Below are 20,298 nucleotides of genomic sequence, written 5' to 3' on the forward strand. Positions count from 1 at the left end.
GAAATGTACTGCTGAATGGCAACCACAGATCCACTAAGCAAAGACAGCGCTAAGAAAATTACAATGAAGGGAATTGTGTGATTAAAAAATGGCACCTATGCCAGTGCACTCTGAGGAGCTAAGGAAGGGCAACACCAGAAACTACCAGGAGCGCAGAATCTGGCACTCTGAGCTCCGTAACTTTCTTTTTTTTTAGACAGAGTCTCACTCTTATCGCCCAGGCTGGAGTGCAGTGGCGCCATCTTGGTTCAATGCAACCTACGCTTCCCAGGTTAAAGCGATTCTCCTGCCTCAGTCTCCTGAGTAGCTGGGATTACAGGCGCGTGCCACCACACCCAGCTATTTGTGTTTTTAGTAAAGACGGGGGTTTCACCATGTTGGCCAGGCTGGTATCGAACTCCTGACCTCAAGTGATTCGCCCATCTCGGCCTCCCAAAGTGCTGGGATTACAGGTGTGAGCCACTGCACTTGGCCTGAAACTTTTATTCCGCAGTCTTCTTTAAGCAGAACTTTTACTCTATTACTTTACTTACTGTTTGCTACAGTTTTAGACAAAAATATACCGTATTTTGAGGTCTTGTTATTAACTAAATGAAAGGCACCTCTAATTATTTAAGAAAATTCTTTCATAAAAGTTTAGTTTCTAGTCAGCTACTCAGGAAGGCCCTCACTCACAGCTGAGGCATATCGATACCTAGTACAGCAAAGAGGTGGACTGGATTCCTTTCACTTTCTTCTAGGCCTCCATTACTCTAATGATTTGTTTTATGTTCCCTAGTTCCATGATTTTAGTTGAGCTACACTGTAATTAGAATTTAAAAACTGGAAACAAAAGTACATCTGCTGACAAAAGGGTGCTCCAAGAGCTGGAAAGCCCGGGGAAAACCACAAAAGGGAAGCATCAGATATACAAAGCAAAAGGCTCTTGCCACAAGAAAGCACTAAACATGACACACATGGAGAAAAGCAGTTCAACATCAAGCCCAGCAGGGCAATTAAAGATATCGTCCAAGTGATGCCAATAAAGGGAGAAGGGCAAAGATCATGAACAGACAGGTGTGCCCTGCTGATAAGAAAGCTTTCTGAAAATCCACATTCATGCAAACATTTCAGCATACTGACTCTGTTCCTGATACCTGATGCCAAATGTTCCACCGCGGGAGAGGGCCCACAGTCAGCACCCTGGGCAAGTAACAGGAGGCTGGATCCTTACCAGACAGACAGGCAGATCACAGTCACACATGAAAAGCCCCCTTAGGACAGGGAGGGAGAGACACACAGACCAAGTGACTCAGGCAGACTCCTAGGAAAGAACCTGATTAAACCACAGTATAAGACATGGTCTTAAAGCCTTCGAGAAAACAATAGTCTTTTGGGGCCCAGCACTGTCAGTATCCCTTGGTTCAGAAGAGTTAGGAGTTTTAAAAGGTATTCATTCAACCCTTACTATATGCAAAGACACTGTGCCTCTTTTGGCCCAGGACCAGAGTCCTGCCATCTGGACAGGAAGCAGGGAGAGGAGCCAAGGGCTCAGTCCACTCGACATGCGACCCAGTGCAGGCAGCACTTCTCCAGATGGAGGCTTCCCCTAGGCCACACTTGCCACACGGGCCTGGGGCCGTATAAGGGGTAGAAGTTGCAAGTGTGATAAGGTTCATCTTCCTGGAGTGTCAACTGTATTTGAAGAAGTGAAAAGCATAAAACATGGCCATACTGAGAAGCAGATTATGTTTCAATCGTTAGAATAAAACATGAGATTTCAAAAAACACTGGATCTGCCAGGCGCTGTGGCTCAAGCTTGCAGCATACTCTGGGAGACGGAGGTGGGAGGATTGCTTGAGGCCAGGAGTTCAAAACCAGCATGGGCAACATAGCAAGAACCCGTGTCTTTTAAATAAAAAAGACAAAAAGAAAAAAAGAATCAACACTGGATCTCACATCTGTGCAGATGTGTGCCTCCTGGTGAGGGCACCACGCAACTCTGAAGTACCTGTGCTGAAAGGCTGAGCCAGAAAGTGATCAAGCCTCTATATCCACCCAGAAGCAGAAGAACATGTCCAGCGGAAACAGCAAAGGCTAGAATGGGGGAACTTCTGACAACTGAACAATCAGCCTGGATTTTCCAACAAATAAAATGCAAGGAAAAAAGGGATGGGGAAAAGTACTCTATTGATTAAGAGACTTAACAGACATATCAGCTAACTGCAATTATTTGGACCCTGCTTCAAACAAACTAAAAATACCACAGACTACTGGAAAAAATTGAATGGTACTATGATGACATCATGATTATAAATGAAATTTAAATAGCAATTTTCTTGACACTTTTCAACTTATCAAAAATAGTTATGTATTAAATCTCACTTTGGATGCAAACTTTCCAACTTCTTATACTTATTTTTAACATTCTAACATATGAAAAATTTATTATTATTATTATTTAAAAGGACAGGGTCTTGGTCTACGGCCAGCCTGGATGGCAGTGGCATGATCCCAGCTCATTGCAGCCTGGAACTCCTAGGCTCAAGTGATCCGCCTGCCTCAGCCTCCCAAGTAGCTGGGACTACAGGCACACACCACCACACCCAGTTAGTTATTTTATTTTTTTAGACAGGGTCTCACTGTGTTGCCCAGACTGGTATCAAACTCTTGGGCTCAAGAGATTCTCCCACCTCAGCCACTCAATCACAAGCTAGAGGCTGAAACACAGAGTATTTTATTTTCTTTCAAACTCCTAGAGAAAGATGGTTAAGGAGCAAATAGTTCTTGTATCAAAAAATGCAATACTCCATGAGGCAGGTCACATCCTGAGGCTGCCTGTGCCTTCCTTGCAGTGGGGCACCTTCTAGGGAAGGGTAGGGCTGAGAGATTTCAGAAAGTAGGCCTTGGATAAAGAAGTGCAGGCCACTATTCTTGGTTTTCTAACTTATTCACTCATTCCTGGACCATGAGGTACGATGTCTATTATTTTCAGTTTAATACTGGTTTGAAAAAAAAAAGAAAAATAAGGTCAGACACAAACCAAAACAAAGTGCCATGTATGTAGAAAGTCAAATACATCTGCTGAAGAATGAAACTGCTAAAGCCAAAAATGAATATGTTCAGGATGTTTTACAATTTAATTACTTGATTTTTATGCAAGATGAAAAAGTAACAGCTGAAGAAAGAAATCTACACAAATTAAAACTTTTTAGTGGCATACCTGTGTGTCATATGCTTTAAGGAGATATATGGAAGCTTGATCAGGAAGGAAGGACTTCAATAAAAAAAGGAGCAAAGCAACGCCAACCTTATCCTTCTTTAATTACTGTAGCAGAGTCCCTTACCTAGAAAATAATAATAGTTGGTCAATTCTCATCTGGAAAAATTTACAACTTTTAAAAATTTAGTTTCAAGGCGAGGCGCAGTGGCTCATGTTGTAATCCCAGCACTTTGGGAGGTAGAGGAGGGTAGATCGCCTGAGGTCAGGAGTTTGAGACCAGATCGGCCAATATAGTAAAACCCCATCTCTACCAAAAACACAAAAATTAGCCAGGCGTGGTGGCACACACCTGTAATCCCAGCTACTCGGGAGGCTGAGGCAGGAGAATAGTCTGATCCTGGGAGGCGGAGGCTGCAGTGAGCCAAGATCATGCATGCCACTGCACCCCAACCTGGGCGACAGAGCGAGACTCCATCTCAAATAAATAAAAATAAAATTTCAAAAGGTAAATTTCTATAATATGAAGAAATTTAAGATAAAACATGATTAACTACTGTATATGCATGTGCTTTGGGGATTTTCCACGTTTTTTGAATGGAATGTGCATTATAAAATCTGATTATTTTAAAATTGCTTTTACCATGAGGTATTACTTACTTATAGAAAAGTATAGGAAACACATGTATACCGTTTCATGAAGCTATTACATAAATACCAGTCCAACTACCACCAAGGGATGGAGCATTGCTAGAACTCCAGAAAGGCTGGGTGCCTCTATCTGAGCCCAAACCCCTTCCACTACATACATAAGTAAGTACTAACTTAACAAAATGACTGTTTGATTTGTTGAGGCAGGATCTCGCTCTGTCACCTAGGCTGGAGTGCAGTTGTGCAATCACAACTCACAGCAGCCTTGACCTCCCAGACTCAAGCGATTCTCACATCTTAGCCTCAAGTAGCTGGGACCACAGGACGATGCCATCATGCCCGGATAATTTTTTTTTTTTTTTTAGAGGCTGGATCTCCCTATGTTGCCTAGACTGGTCTGGAATTCCTGGGCGCAAGTGATCCTCCCACCTCAGCCTCCCAAAGTGCTGGAATTACAGGCATGAGCTACTGTGCCTTTTATGATTTATCATTTCCTAACTTTTCTTTAGAGATTTATCATCTAGGCGTGCAGCCCTACCAAACATAATTTATATAAATACCAGAAGCAGATGAAAATAACAAAATCATACTACATATATTCTTGTCTTGCTTTTTTCTTTGCCTTTTTTGTTGTCGCTGTGTCTGTAGTTTATTTTCATTGCTGTGTAATATTCTACTCAGTAAATATGCCATAATTTAGTTATCCATTCTCATCCCCTAGGGTGGTCTCTGCTTTGGAGCAAATACAAACACTACTAAGATTTTTCTGGTACAGCTATCTCAAGCATTTTAGGCATGTATTTCTCTGGTGTACATATCTAGAAGTATGATTGCTAGCTTATACACTAAACCCAAACTATTTCCCAAAGCAGCTGTAATGTGCACTCCAATCAGAAGGGTATAAGAGAGTTTCTGTTGCTTAACTTTTTCAACAATTACCAGACTTTTTAATTCCTGCTAACTGAACAGTGGTATAAAAGTATTCTAAGATCTTTTTTTTTTTTTTTTTTTTGAGACAGGGTCTACCTCTGTCACCCAGGCTAGAGTGCATGATCATGGCTCACTACAGCCTTCAAACTCCTGGGCTCATGAGATCCTCCCACCTCAGCCTCCCAAGTAGCTGGGATTACAAGCATGTGCCACCACACCCAGCAAATTCAAAACATTTTGTGGCCGGGCGCAGTGGCTCATACCTGTAATCCCAGCACTTTGGGAAGCCAAGGTGGGTGGATCACGAGGTCAGGAGATCGAGACCATCCTGGCTAACACGGTGAAACCCCATCTCTACTAAAAACACAAAAAAATTAGCCGGGCTCAGTTTCACTGGAGCTTTGTCAATTTTACCATTTTTTTTTTCCTTTTAGAACACAAAGTCTCACTCCGTCACCCAGGCTGGAGTACAGTGGTGTGATCATAGCTCACTGTAGTCTCAAATTCCCGAGCTCAAGCGACCTGCCCTCTCCTCCTACCCAAAGTGCTGGGATTACAGGTGGGAGACACCATGCCTGGCCCATGATGGAAACTGACTATTTAAGCCTGAGTGCAGTGGCATGCCTATAATCCCAGCACTTTGGGAGGCTGAGGTGGGTGGATTGCTTGAAATTAGGAGTTCGAGACCAGCCTGGGGAACATAGTGAGACTCCGTTTCTACAAAAAATACAAAAATTAGCCGGGCATGGTGGCACATGCTTGTAGTCCCAGCTACTCGGGAGGCTGAGGCAGGAGGACTGCTTGAGCCCGGGAGACAGAGGTTGCAGTGAGCCGAGATCACACCCACTGCACTCCAGCCTGGGCACTAGAGACCCTGTCTCCAAAATATATATAAATAAAAATTTTCCCATCAAACATTATTTTCTATCTGAATTTCCTTTAATATTCCTTTAGTGCCATTCTGCTGGCGATAAATTCTCATGTCTATTGGCCTAAAAATGTATTTTTGTTTTTGGGGTTTTTTTTGAGATGGAGTCTCACTCTGTCGCCCAGGCTGGAGTGCAGTGGCATGATCTCGGCTCACTGCAACCTCTGCCTCCTGGGTTCAAGTGATTCTCCTGCCTTGCCCTCCGAAGTAGCTGGGACTACAGGCACCTGCCACCACACCCAGCTAATTTTTGTATTTTTAGTAGAGACAAGGTTTCACCATGTTGGCCAAGCTGGTCTCAAACTCCCGACCTCAAGTGATTCACCCGCCTCGGCCTCCCAAAGTGCTGGGATTACAGGGGTGAGCCACCATGTCTGGCCTAGAAATTTCTTTACTTTTGAAATAAATAAAAATTTATCCTTCATTTTTGAAAGACATTTTTGCTGGATACAGAACTCTAAGCTAACAGGTTTTTTTCTTTCAGTACTTTGAAAATGTCGCTCTGTTGTCTTCTAGTTCACACAAGATGTGACCAGGAATCACTGTTATTAGTAACTTTGTTCCTCTGTAATGTGCCTTTTCTTCTGGCTGCTTTGAAAGCTTCTGATCCTGATCACTGGTTTTTTGGCAATCTGATTATGAGGTACCTTGGATTTCCTTATATTTGCTCTGTTTGGAGTTTCTGAGCTTCATAGTTTGCAGTTTTCATCAAATTTGGAAGATTTCCAGCCATTATTTCTCCAAATATTTTTTCCATTCCCTCCTCTTCTCCTTCTGGAACTAAGTTATACATATCTTAAATCAGTTGACTTTGTCCCACAGGCTGCTGATGCTCTGTGATCTCGTGTAGTCTCGATGCTCTGTGCTGTGCTTTGGAAAGCTTCTACTGCTACGTCTTCAGGCTCTCGAACTCTTTTCTTCTGTAGTAATAACCTGTTGTGATCCCTCCACTGCATTATATATGTGTGTATATGTATCATTTTACTCTATATAAATTTATTTTATTTATTTATTTTGAGACAGAGTCTTGCTCTGTCGCCAGGCTGGAGTGCAGTGGTGTGATCTTGGCTCACTGCAACCTCCACCTCCTGGGTTCAAGTGATCCTCCTGCCTCAGTCTCCTGAGTAACTGAGATTACAGGTGCCCCCTATCACGCCCAGCTAATTTTTGTATTTTCAGTAGAGATGAGGTTTCGCTATGTCGGCCAGGCTACTCTTCAACTCCAGACCTCAAATGATCTGCCCACCTCAGCCTCCCAAAGAGTTAGGATTATAGGCATCAGTTACTGTGCCTGGCATTTTATGTATTTTATATATTGTATTTTCATCTCTGGAAGTTTTATTTCAGTTTTTTCTGAATCTTTCATTTCACTCATTATGCTTATGTTTTTCTCTACATTCTTGAGTGTGCAACATATTTATAAGTTATTTTAATGACGGTCATCCCTTGTCATTCTGGGGTTTCTCTTGATTTTCTTCCTGGTTAATATCACATTTCCTTGCTTCTCTGTATACCTCGTAATTATTTATTAGATGCTAGACACAATTTCTTTTTATATTTTTGGGTGCTACTTTTATTACATCCTTTTTAAATATAGTCGGGGCTTTGTTCTGAGAATGTAATCAAGCTATCTGTAATCAGTCAGGGCAAGTCAGGAGCAGCCTATTGGTCTATGGATAATTCAGCCCTACTGCTAAGGCAGCCCTTCTGAGGAATCATCCTGACTCCACAGATGAAAAAGCTGCTCTGAATCCACTCTAACAAAGATGAAAAGGTAACCCTTCAAAGGATCTATCTTATACCCTACCACCTAGGTGGTGGGAACACAAACTATTCCCAGTCCTGTGCAACTGATGTCCAAGAAGTGCTTGGCCTTCTCCTTTTTGGCGGTTCTGCTCCCAGCCTTGAGGTGCTTCCTCAAAGGCACGTGCAGACCAGGACGCGGCCAACGCCTCAAGGCGGTGCTTCTGCAGATCTCTGGAGCTCTCTCTCTAACCTGCTCTCTCCTCTCCTGTGTTTTCCTCCACAAATTCTCACTGTCTTGTCCTCCCCAATTTCTGCTGTTTCATCACTTTAGTGAAGCCAGTGGGTTCTGTCTGACTTCTTTCTTCCTGCCCTGAAACATGGAAACTGCCTCACCAGACAAACTAAGGCTATTTGTGTCAGTAAAGTTTTACTGGAATACATCCACATCCATTCACTTACATACTTCGGATGAAAGCAGGCACAGAGCATAGCAGAGTAGTTGTGACATTAACAGCATCTGGCCCACAAAACCTAAAACGGCTGCTATACAGCCCTTTATAGAAAAAAGTACAGTCTCGTGCTGTGGGGTATAAGCTGGAATACACTGAGTCTCGTGCTGTGGGGTATGAGCTGGAATACACTGAGTCTCGTGCTGTGGGGTATGATCTGGAATATACTGAGTCTCGTGCTGTGGAGTATGAGTTGGAATACACTGAGTCTCGTGCTGTGGGGTATGAGCTGGAATACACTGAGTCTCGTGCTGTGGGATATGAGCTGGAATACACTGAGTCTCGTGCTGTGGGGTATGAGCTGGAATATACTGAGTCTCGTGCTGTGGGGTATGATCTGGAATATACTGAGCCTCGTGCTGTGGGGTATGATCTGGAATATACTGAGTCTCGTGCTGTGGGGTATGAGCTGGAATATACTGAGTCTCGTGCTGTGGGGTATGAGCTGGAATATACTGAGTCTCGTGCTGTGGGGTATGAGCTGGAATATACTGAGTCTCGTGCTGTGGGGTATGAGCTGGAATATACTGAGTCTCGTGCTGTGGGGTATGAGCTGGAATATACTGAGTCTCGTGCTGTGGGGTATGAGCTGGAATATACTGAGTCTCGTGCTGTGGGGTATGAGCTGGAATATACTGAGTCTCGTGCTGTGGGGTATGAGCTGGAATATACTGAGTCTCGTGCTGTGGGGTATGAGCTGGAATATACTGAGTCTCGTGCTGTGGGGTATGAGCTGGAATATACTGAGTCTCGTGCTGTGGGGTATGATCTGGAATACACTGAGCCTCGTGCTGTGGGGTATGAGCTGGAATATACTGAGTCTCGTGCTGTGGGGTATGAGCTGAAATATACTGAGTCTCGTGCTGTGGGGTATGATCTGGAATATACTGAGTCTCGTGCTGTGGGGTATGAGCTAGAATACTGCAGGGCTTGTTTCATTTGTTCCCCTTATTTCAAGGAACACGGTCCTAACCAGCCTTCTGTCAAATGCATGAAAACTATTACTTCATATATTTTGTCTGGTTTTCAAGTTGTTTAAGACAGAAGTCAATTTGGGACTAGGGCGACGCAAGTGTGATACTTGCCTTAGGCACAAATTTTTAATCGAGTGCCCAAAAAACTCAGTAATAGAGATAAAATCAAAATTAGTGAAAAAATCCAGGAGGTACAAAATACCACAATTTTATATACAGTATCAATAATGGTGTCATGCCAAGCCATATTGGAGCTTGAGACAAAAAGAAAAAATCATTAATACTGATCCTGTCTTTAAAATTTGGGGTTTGGACCAGGCGTGGTGGCTGACTCCAAAAATCTCAGCACTTTGGGATGCTAAGACGGGAGGACTGCTTGAGCCCAGAGTTTGAGATCAATCTGGGCAACATAGTGAGACACCACTCTACAAAAAACTAAAAAATTATCCAGACGTGGTGGCATGTGCCTGTAGTCTCAGCTACTTAGGAGGCTGAGGTGGGAGCATCACTTGAGCCCTCCTAGCTGTACTACCATAGCTGTAGTGAGCTATGATTGCTCCATTGCACTCCAGCCTGGGCAATAGAGCAAGACCCTGCCTTAAAAAATAAAAAATAATTTTGTTTTTCATCATGGATTTTTTTTGTATCAAATTTGATTTTTTAAAGTACTGCATTAAAATATTAATAATCTTGATTACTGAGATTTTGGGTGTCCCTTTAAATTCTGCACTGAGGCAAACACCTCACTTGCCTTACTGTAGTCCTGGGGGGGCGTAAATCACCTCTAATTCCATCATGGTGGAAATAGAAGTCTCCAGGAATAACTTTCTTACTAAGTAGAATTAGACTAATACCTTATCACTATAAGAGTTTATCACAACTGCCAAACTTAATGTTTTCATTCTCAGAGACGTCTTTGAAAAAGAGATGACTTCAATGTGAAACATTATGCTCTAATTACTTCTCACTATTAGGAACTAACAGTAAGGAATGTGCATGTTCCCACATATACCCATTAGAGGCAATCATTAGATGTGTATCAAATGGATATAAATTAGTAAACAAAAGCACTCTGTACGCATGAAGATACTATGAGAACATAAAAACTTTCTTCTAATTACTAAATAAATACAGACACACAAAGATGTTGTGACTGCAAAATAACTGAGTAATTATATAGTATCTGGGCAACACACTGACAGTATGAAGTAGACCAAAAACAGCCACCTGCAGCAACTGCTGCCAAGTCTGGTGAAAGTAAGTGCTCGGTCTCTTGACTGGTGAAAGTAAGTGCTCGGTCTCCAAACACACAAGTTCAACTAAAAGCAAATAATGGTTGGGCACGGTGGCTCCTGCCTGTAATTCCAGCACTTTGGGAGGCCAAGATGGGCGGATCACTTGAGATCAGGAGTTTGAGACCAGTCAGGCCCACATGGCGAAACCCCATCTCTACTAAAAATACAAACAATTAGCCAGAAGTGGTAGTGTGCGCCTGTAGTCCCAGCTACTCGGGAGGCTGAGGCAGCAGAATCGCTTGAGCCCAGGAGGCGGAGGTTGCAGTGAGCGGAGATCACACCACTGCACTCCAGTCTGGGTGACAGAGTGAGACTGTTTCCAAAAAAAAAAAAGGCAAACCAACCAATAAGCTTCTCTCTTGGTTTTGCAGGATTAGCATCCTTTTGAAATTAGCCTGCTCATTTTGTAGGCGTTCCTAACTCCCAATCCTACCTCATCAATGTGCCAGGAGGGCACTGGGCAAGCAAAAGGACTCATCCATATGACAGTGAAAGCTTCAACCATGAGCCAATTTCCACAGATTCTCTACAGTGTTCATTTCACAGAAGGCACTGGTGCAGGAAAATGTTTTCAAAAGTACTGACAAAAAAGGTGTTTTTAAAATAAAAAATGTTATGGTATTAAATTTAGCGGGGGAATGAAGATTATGAAATTTAAAGGGGTAATTATCATGAAGAAATTGTCTAGAACTCAAGGAATTCAATGTTAACGATCAGACGCCATCAAATTCACAACATACCCGCTCCAATACACACTTCCCTTGGCATCTGCTGCTTCTGAGACAGCCTCTGGGTGTGAGTCGACCCTACCCTGCTGGCTCAGCATCCCCTTCCTCACCAGGAGTGGACTTGCAAACTCTGCTCCAGCCGCAACGACTGTCTCCTTCTGGGTTTTTGTTCTTCCACTGTCTGTCAAACACTTCATCTGCAAGACTCCATTCAAGTATCTTGACAACTACTATTTATCACTAGACTTATGGTTTTCCACTAAACTTTAAGCTCCTTTATAGCAGGGATCATGCTAAATTTATCCAGTTGTCTCAATGCCTAGCAGGATAGCAGGCACACCCAGCAGGTACCACTTGTTTGTTGAATTAAACTCCTGCAAGCATCTTTTCTCTAACTCTCCCTTGCCAGGGAAATTGACCTTACCTCCTGAAATCCTGGTCCTATAAGGACACCCATCACAACACTTACAAGCCTGTACTTGCCTTGCTTCCTTCTCTCTCTTCTATCTGTGAGCTTTCTGAAGACAGCAATGTGTCTTGTTCAGGATTGTATCCTCAGCACTTACAATGGTGCTGGTCACATAGTATGTATTTGACACATATTAGTCTTAGTTATTAATTTACTTCTTGTAGTTATTAATTTATTCCTCACAACTACAAATTTGCCTGTTACAGAGATGAGGAAACTAGAATACGAAGATTCAGCAGCTTCACAACATGATACATTACTAAGCGGCAGAGTGGTCTACCTCGAGTCAGTGTTCTTAACTTCTATGTCTGTTATCACACTGCGACTGCCGCAACAAAGGCAGGCTCACTGACTTGTGCCGTAAGAATCAACAGTTACGCTGTTAAATCAGATTTGCCATTTGTACACTCAAATTATTTTAGAAAGATCATTCAATGCTCCAACTCTGCTGGCCAGGGTCTGGATTGTTGAGTAACTAGAACAATTACATCGATCAATTTGCCCAAAGTCAGAGCTAACAGGACTAAAACCCAGGTCTCAAAGACCCAGCAATTTGACCACAGTATTTTTGCTGGCTTTGACACCTGTCAATTCAAACCCTGCACCATTATCTAATTCCTTAGCAAGAGGCAAAATACGCATCTCAGAATTTCCAAAATATCAATAAAGCCCAATAGATGCATCAACCCCATTTTAAAACCAAGTATCTTTTTTTATTGTTTTGAATTTCAGCACTGACATAGCCAGAGTTTGTTTACTCCCTTAGGACTAATATAGGACATTCATAAACTGATGCACCAGGCAGCACCAGGGAGCTGAACCAAATAAGGCTAGTTCCTGACTTCAAAAAAGATTTTAAGATCTCGGCTAGGCTAAAATAAACTTTATCACATCATTTAAATTATTGTTTGGAGGCCAGGCACGGTGGCTCACACCTGTAATACCAGCACTTTGGGAGGTCAAAGTGGAAGGATCACTTGAGGCCAGGAGTTCAAGAGCAGCCTGGGCAACACAGTGAGACCCCGTGTCTATAAAAAATGTGAACATTAGCCAGGTGTGGTGGCATGCACCTGTGGTCCCAGCTCGGGAGGCTGAGGCAGGAGGATGGCTGAAGTCCAGGAGGTTGAGGCTGCAGCGAGCTATCATTGTACCACTGCAGTACAGCCTGGGCAACAGAACAAGACCTTCATTAAAAAAAAAAAAAAAAAAAACCACAAAAATTAGTTAATTTCTAGCTACTCTAATATGAAAATTGAGTAGAATTATTTAGCTCACTTTTGAACAGGATCATCCAAATGCATCTGGCTGAGGAGGAGGAAACAGCAAGGGGAGAATGGAATGACTATGCTGTGCTACTCAGTCAGTTAAAGCTATTCTTGGGGAAAAGAAGCCATTTGCAGCAATATACTTCAGTGAGATTTTTTTCTTTTTCTTTTTTTTTTTTTGAGACGGAGTCTCGCGCTGTCACCCAGGCTGGAGTGCAGTGGCCGGATCTCAGCTCACTGCAAGCTCCGCCTCCCGGGTTCACGCCATTCTCCTGCCTCCGCCTCCCGAGTAGCTGGGACTACAGGCGTCCGCCACCTCGGCCGGCTAGTTTTTTGTATTTTTTAGTAGAGACGGGGTTTCACCGTGTTAACCAGGATGGTCTCGATCTCCTGACCTCGTGATCCGCCCGTCTTGGCCTCCCAAAGTGCTGGGATTACAGGCTTGAGCCACCGCGCCCGGCCGATTTTTTTCATTTTTGCTTGTGGAACTGTGACAGGTTTCCCTAACATCTTACTCACCTGAAATCATGATCATTCATTACCACTGCATACTTACTTTATTCCTAAAACACAAAATGTCATATTTTTACAGCTAGATAAGAGTCATGTTAAAAGTTTAAGATGTGTAGTGTAACACTTCTTTGATTTTAATATTCTTCATGCTACATAAACTCTCTAGAATAAATTTACTTCATAATCAAATGTGGCCACCTACCCCACCTTGCTACAATTGCTAGACACACTAGTACAAACTTTTCCTGAGTAGCATCCAATGATCACACATACAAAAGTGTAAAACATTTCCCAATCACCCTGGAATTTTCATCTAAGCGACCTTTCAAATAAACTATATTCTGCAATGTTGGCTTTTGCCTAATACAGTAATGATTCACTGCAGTTTACACTATGAATTTAAATAGAGATCTGTTATGTAACATCAAATCTCTTAGGTTTCTCCAAAAATTAATCAATATCTTGAACATAAAATATTCTATTCTCAACAATCATTATACAAATAAAATGGCTACACTAATAAAATTTTCTGCCAGAAAATTATGAAAAAAAAATCTTTAAATATAGGTTAGAGCAGTGGCAGTGCTGCTAAACAACTTCAGAAAAGACTCAGCGAGTCAGGGGCATCCACAAGCCAGGCACAGAGGGAGCAGGTGCACAGGCCCTGGCCAGCCCCAGCCTCCTGTGCTGTGTGCAGGCAGTACACCTTACACATGGCACTGGCTCTGCCCCAGATGGTCAGTCAGTTGGGACCAAAGCACCCACCAAATGTATATATCATGTATATATTTTAGAGACAGGGTCTTGTTCTGTCACCCATGATGGAGTGCAGTGGCACGATCACAGCTCAGTGTAACCTCAAACTCCTGGCCTCAAGCGATCCTCCACCCAACATGCTAGTGTTCCAGGCATGAGTCTTCGTGCCCAAATTATTTTTTTTAACTTTTATTTTAGGTTCAGAAGTACATGTGCAGGTTTGTTATACAGGTAAACCCATTACCAGGGTTTGATGTACAGATTATTTTGTAACCCAGGTACGAAGCCTAGAACCCAGTGGTTATTTTTTCTGATCCTCTCCCTCCTCCCAACCTCCACCCTCAAGTAGGCCCCACTGTCTGTTGTTCCCTTCTTTGTGTCCATGTGTTCTCATCACTTAGCTCCCTCTTATAAGTGAGAACATTCAGTACTTGGTTTTCTGTTCCTGCATTAGTTTGCTGATGATAATGGCCTCCAGCTCCCAACCATGTTCTTGCAAAAGACAGAAGGATCTCATTCTTTCTTACGGTTACATCGTACTCTGTGATATAAATGTACCAAATTTTATTTCTCCAATCTGCCACTGATAGGCATTTTGGTGGATTCCATGTCTTTGCTATTGTGAATAGTGCTGCAATGAACATACATGTGTACATATCTTTATGGTAGAACAATTTATATTCCTTTGAATAATATAACCAGTAATGGGATTACTGGGTTGAATGGTAGTTCTATTTTTAGCTCTCTGAGGAATCACCATATTGCTTTCCGCGGTGGCTCAACTAGTTTACACTCCACCAACGTGTATTAGCATTCCCTTTTCTCCACAACCTCACTAGCATCTTATTTTTGACTTTTTAATAATAGTTATTCTGACTGGTATGAGATACTATCTCACTGTGGTTTTGATTTGTATTTCTCTAATGGTCAGTGATTTGGGCTGTTTTTCATATGCTCGTTGGCTGCATGTGTGTCTTCTTTTGAAAAGCATCTGTGCGTGTCCTTTGCCCGCTTTTTAATGGGTTTTTTTTTTTTCTTGTAGTTCTTAAGTTTCTTAAGTTCCTTATAGATGCTGGATATGAGACCTCTGTCAGATGCATAATTTACAAATATTTTCTCCCATGCTGTAGGATGTACGTTTACTCTGCTGATAGTTTCTTTTGCTGTACAGAAGCTCTTAAGTTTAATTAGATCCCATTTGTCATTTTTTTGCTTTTGTTGCAATTGCTTTTGGTGTTTTCTTCATGAAATATTTGTCAGTTCCTATGTCCAGAATGGTACTGCCTAGGTTGTCTTCCAGGGTTTTTATAGTTTTGGGTTTTACATTTCAGTCTTTAATCCATCTTAAGTTGATTTTTGTACATGGTGTAGGGAAGTGGTCCAGTTTCAATCTTTTGCATGTGGCTAGCCAGTCGTCCCAGCACCACTGATTGAATAGGGAGTCCTTTCCCCATTGCTTTTGTCAGCTTTGTCGAAGATGAGATGGTTGTAGGTGTGCAGCCTTATTTCTGGGCTCTCTCTTTTGTTCCACTGGTGTCTGCTTTTGTACCAGTACCGTGCTATTAGGTTGCTGTAGTCGTGTAGTATAGTCTGAAGTTGCATAACAGAATGCCTCCAGTTTTGTTCTTTTGCTTATGACTGCCTTGGCTATTTGGGCTCTTTTTTGGTTCCATATGAGTTTTAAAGCAGTGTTTTCCTAGTTCTGTGAAGAAGGTCCTCAGTAATCTGCTAGGAATAGCACTGAGTCTGTAAATCGCCTTTGGCAGTATGCACGCCCAAATATTCTCTTTTTTTCACCCCTGAGACAGAGTCTAGCTTTGTTGCCCAGGCTGGAGTGCAGTGGTGCAATCTTGGCTCCATGCAACCTCCACCTCCTGGGTTCAAGTCATTCTCCTGCCTCAGCCTCCTGAGTAGCTGGGATTACAGGTGCCACTATGACCAGCTAATTTTTATATTTTTAGTAGAGACGGGGTTTCACAGTGTTGGCCAGGCTAGTCTCGAACTCCTGACCTCGTGATCCACCCGCCTCAGCCTCCCAAAGTGCTGGATTACAAGCGTGAGCTACTGCACCCGGCCACTTGCCCAAATATTTTTAAATGACAGCACCCTTTCCACAGTCTGGCATTTGTCTTGAGAAAAATGAAACGTAAAAGAATTGCGTATAAATTAAAATATCAAAAGCACTCAGGCAGGTTTTTCTAGTTTTTCCAAACTACCTCATTCTCCTCAGTCATCTCTATACTCATTTAAATTTGTTACCCCTCACAATATGGGTGTGTTCACTTGCATGAGAAAGAACTCCAGAGAAGAGCAAAGGAAGGAAGGATCCATTCAGAACATGAGACATCATCTGTTCTTAGTTGTTTCCTACTCCTTAAAGGCAGAAGAAAATAGAAGTATTCAATAATTTGGAAAAGTAGTAACTTAGTGATAGAAAAAAGATTTCTTGAATTTGAAAACATCTGAAAAAGTACTATAAGGAAAGGTTAGATCATCCAACCACCGTCAAGGAAAGCGTCTGTGTCTAGTATTCATTCATTCACCCAACAGGTACTGAGTGCCACAGAAGGGAGAGGGACAAGAAAGACAGAAACCTCCCCTTCACAGAGCTGACAGTCCACAGGCAAGAAGACACAACACCAGCAATAAGAGGGCATGTGTCTGTGCAGGGTGTACATACATGTGTGTGAGACGAAAAGTACCAAAGGGAAGTGCACAGTGCACATGGAGGTCACACCCATTTATGTGAATATGGGGACCTCCCCCACGCCAAGAGAGGACATTTAATCTATAATCTGAAAGATAAGTAGAAATTACCTATTTTCCATAATTCTCAGATTTTAAAATTAGAAACATAATGCAGTAAGAAATATCAAATGCTTAAGAAGTAGCTTAGTATTAAATATCAATTCAACATCTCATTTTGTAGATTATATAGGAAAAAAGCCCTGTTCTAATTCTGGGATACCAAACTTCTTGCTGTATTCATGCTTAATATATATTACTGCTATGTCTATTTGTGTGTGTGTGTGAGAGAGAGACAGAGAGTGGGTGTATGTGTAGGTCGTGCTTGATAAATATATGTTTTTTTGGTGGGGGGAAGGAGTTTCACTCTTGTTGCCCAGGCTGGAATGCAATGGCACAATCTTGGCTCACTGCAACTTCCACCTCCCGGGTTCAAGCAATTCTGCTGCCTCGGACTCCCGAGTAGCTGGGATTACAGGGGCCTGCCACCATGCCCAGCTCATATTTGTATTTTTAGTAAAGACGGGGTTTTGCCATGTTGACCAGGCTGGTCTCGAACTCCTAACCTCAGGTGATCTACCTGCCTCGGCCTCCCGAAGTGCTGGGAGCCACTGCGCCTGGTCAGTGCTTGATAAATATTAACTGAATGGAGTGGGTTGCAGACCAGCAGGGCTTAGAAAACGTATTTGTTAAAAAGATACTTTTCTTCTTGAAAAATGCTGAGAAAGTAGATTTCTTTGCTGAAAGATTTTATGTTTAAAAAAAGAAAATCGATATAAAGTATTCTCACCACAAAAAAGGATAACTGTGAGTTTATCTTTACACTTGCTAATTTGCTAGACTTAACCATTCCATAATATATATACTTCAAAATATCATGTTGTACATGATAAATATATACACAAATTTATATGTCAACTAAGAAAAAAAAATTTAAGGAAAAAAGGACACTTTTCTTCTCATACTTCTTTTCCAAGTACAAAATTAAATCTCAGTACCAATTGGCTTCTGGGCATTAAATTACACTTCAAAATTATCCTTATTAAAGGTGATACAGGAGAGGCTTTTCATCAACTCATATATTAGAAGCTTTGTGCTAAGTTACTATTATTAACAAAACTTTTAGATAAGCAAATCTGAAAGCAAGAAATGAATTTGTTTTAAGATATGAAGCTGCAAGTTGTAATAAAACAAACTACCCATGATGATGAATGATAAAACTGTCCAGCACTGTTAGATATTCTCAAAATCCCAGGCCAAAAAAAAAGAAAACAAACCCTCTAAGAACAGATGGTTTTGAGTTAAAAGTTCTAAGCCAAGAAAGGCTCTTGCATTCTGGGCAATGGGACCCATGGCTGGGGCTGGGAGACAGAAGGTTACCCCATGTAAGGTCAGCAGGCAGCACTGGGCAGAGAGCAGGGCAGGCCAGGAGCACTTGGGAGAGCTGGACAGTGAGGTGGCAGGACCTGGCCTGACCGAAGTCCCAGCACTCCACGCTCTATCAGCAACAGTTTGGAAGAGCCAGAGGCCTCTCTTCACCATGTGGTAAACTGGGAGCCTATCTCATCCTTTCCTTTGAAAACTGTTTTACCTCTGCCTGCTGAGCTTGGGGACACAGTTTCACCACTGTGGTGGAAGTTACTCAGAAAACAGAAGTCATCTTGTTATGTCAATGCCCTACTCACTGTGTGGTCCTCCTGTGTGGGTGAGATGGGTTTCCTCACTATATGGATGGCAAACAAGTACCCCAAAAAGAACATCCAGGCAAAAACTGCACCCTTTTAAGGACGTAACTCAGAAGTCATATAGCACCATTGTGCCATACTGCTGGGTGAGGGAGGCCACACACCCAGTCTAGGTGCACCTCTCTGTCAAAGTCCCATGTGAGAAGAATAGGGAGAATGGGAGATATCACTGAGAACACTTAGGAAAACACAATGTCACCCTGAGTGAGTTATACAGTAAAATCTCAGTCTTCTTTCAAGATCGGAAAATTAAAAACCAGGGTTCAATGGAATCTGGCTAATGTATTTCAACCCTTGTAAGCCGAACCTCTTATTACTTGTAATAAGTTGCAACTTGTAAGTTGAGCCTAAATTACAATGTTGTCCTGCCTTAGTAAATACAGTATCATGACCTTGATTTAATAGGTGGTGACTGAGATTCACCCCTGGGTAACTGCTGGGCACTGCAGCTTCTCTGCGAGAACACAGAATACCACCGACTAGCAGCAATGTAGGTGTCAAGCCAGAATTCATCTCAACATTCCAGTTTGCAGGTTCGGCTATGCACCCATCTCCCATCACAGCACACAGCATTAAGGGCAGAGGTCACGCCCTTTGCCCCTCCTGTGGGTGACTCCAGCACATTGAGTAGAAATTCTATAAATAACCAGAGGAAGGGAAGACAAGAATTTTTAAAATTCTAAAATTACAGAGTCTACATTAGATGCCCGTTGTTATTACAGGCCTCTTTCTGACAAAAGGAAAGCAAAAGAACGAACAACAATTAACTGAGAGCAAACCTCTTCTGTCAGGACAGCGATCCTTAGAAGAGTAGAGAGCCAGGAGCCAGGAGCCAGGTTTCTGATCCTAGATCTGATTCTGACCTGCACTGGGACCTTAACCAAGTGGCATCACTTCTTTGGGCCTCATTTTCCTCATCTGTAAAATAAAGGGACTGGATTAGACAAAGCTTCTTAACTGAGGCCTACAGGTGAGCCACAGCAACATGCCCACTGTGTGCCTGAAGGCCAGTCTATCCTCAAGTTCATCATTTAAATTCTATAATCTCAATGTTTATTAACAAATAGAATGAATTCTACAGAGCATGAAAAATTCTCCCACTGTCTGGCCAGGCCCTCTAGGAGCTGCCGCCTTGGCAGCAACCACCAGGCTCCGACCTTCCGACCTCAGGCCCCTGAAATCACATAGAGACATTTCAGTCCCTGGCAATCATGTCAATATTGTTTTAAATGCACAAGGGAAACTAGTTTTCTTCATCTATTTATTTTATTTTATCTTTCTGTAGAGATGAGGTCTCGCTATTTTGCCCAGGCTGGTCTTAGATTCCTGGGCTCAAGCGATCCTCCTGCCTTCGTCTCCCAAAGTGCTGGGATTACAGGCGTGAGCCACCATCCCTGGCCTATGCTACATATATTTCTAACAAACAGCAAACAGACCTTCGGCAATGAAGACAATAGGCCCTCATTTATTATTTTCACAAGCTTGACATTTAAAACATGGGTCTTTCTAACTTGGGCCTCCCTCCCCAAAACCAATCCCCATGATATCCTGGAAACAGGCCGGGCTGCCTCCCAGGAAGAGTCCTAGCAAATGTTACTGGAAACAAGCCCTTCAGATGGATAGAAAGCTGTGCCAGGGGCCCACCAGCACATGCAGCTGCAACTGTGCTTTTGGAGACATCATGCATTGCCAGCTCTCAGGAGGCACGGATGAGCCAGTCCCATTCTACACAGCCCACGGACTGAGGTAGTAGGCCAACACACACACACACACACACACACACACACACACACACACACACACACAGAGACACACGCACGCTAGTTCCTCAGCCTGAAGTTGAAA

At 42.6% G+C, this 20,298-nt stretch overlaps 1 protein-coding gene across 5 annotated transcripts in view; it reads right to left on the bottom strand.

The window, feature by feature from the left end:
* The window catches only part of LOC139355317 (TNF receptor-associated factor 3), an 81,053-nt gene extending 60,999 nt beyond the window's left edge, over positions 1-20,054 (bottom strand). For 2 of the 5 annotated variants that reach the window (XM_071099524.1, XM_071099523.1), the window contains exons 1-2: positions 19,233-20,054; positions 3,203-3,326 (exon numbers count right to left, since the gene is read on the bottom strand). In XM_071099524.1, the coding sequence (XP_070955625.1) occupies positions 3,203-3,213 (11 nt within the window). In that variant the 5' untranslated portion in view covers positions 3,214-3,326; positions 19,233-20,054. The remainder of the gene's footprint in view (positions 1-3,202; positions 3,327-19,232) is intronic. The other 3 variants (XM_071099526.1, XM_071099528.1, XM_071099527.1) reach the window with 3 other exon arrangements.
* Between the last annotated feature and the right edge of the window lie 244 nt (positions 20,055-20,298).

Source organism: Macaca nemestrina, chromosome 7 (genome assembly GCF_043159975.1).
Source record: "Macaca nemestrina isolate mMacNem1 chromosome 7, mMacNem.hap1, whole genome shotgun sequence".
In the NCBI taxonomy this organism is placed as follows: Eukaryota; Metazoa; Chordata; class Mammalia; order Primates; family Cercopithecidae; genus Macaca; species Macaca nemestrina.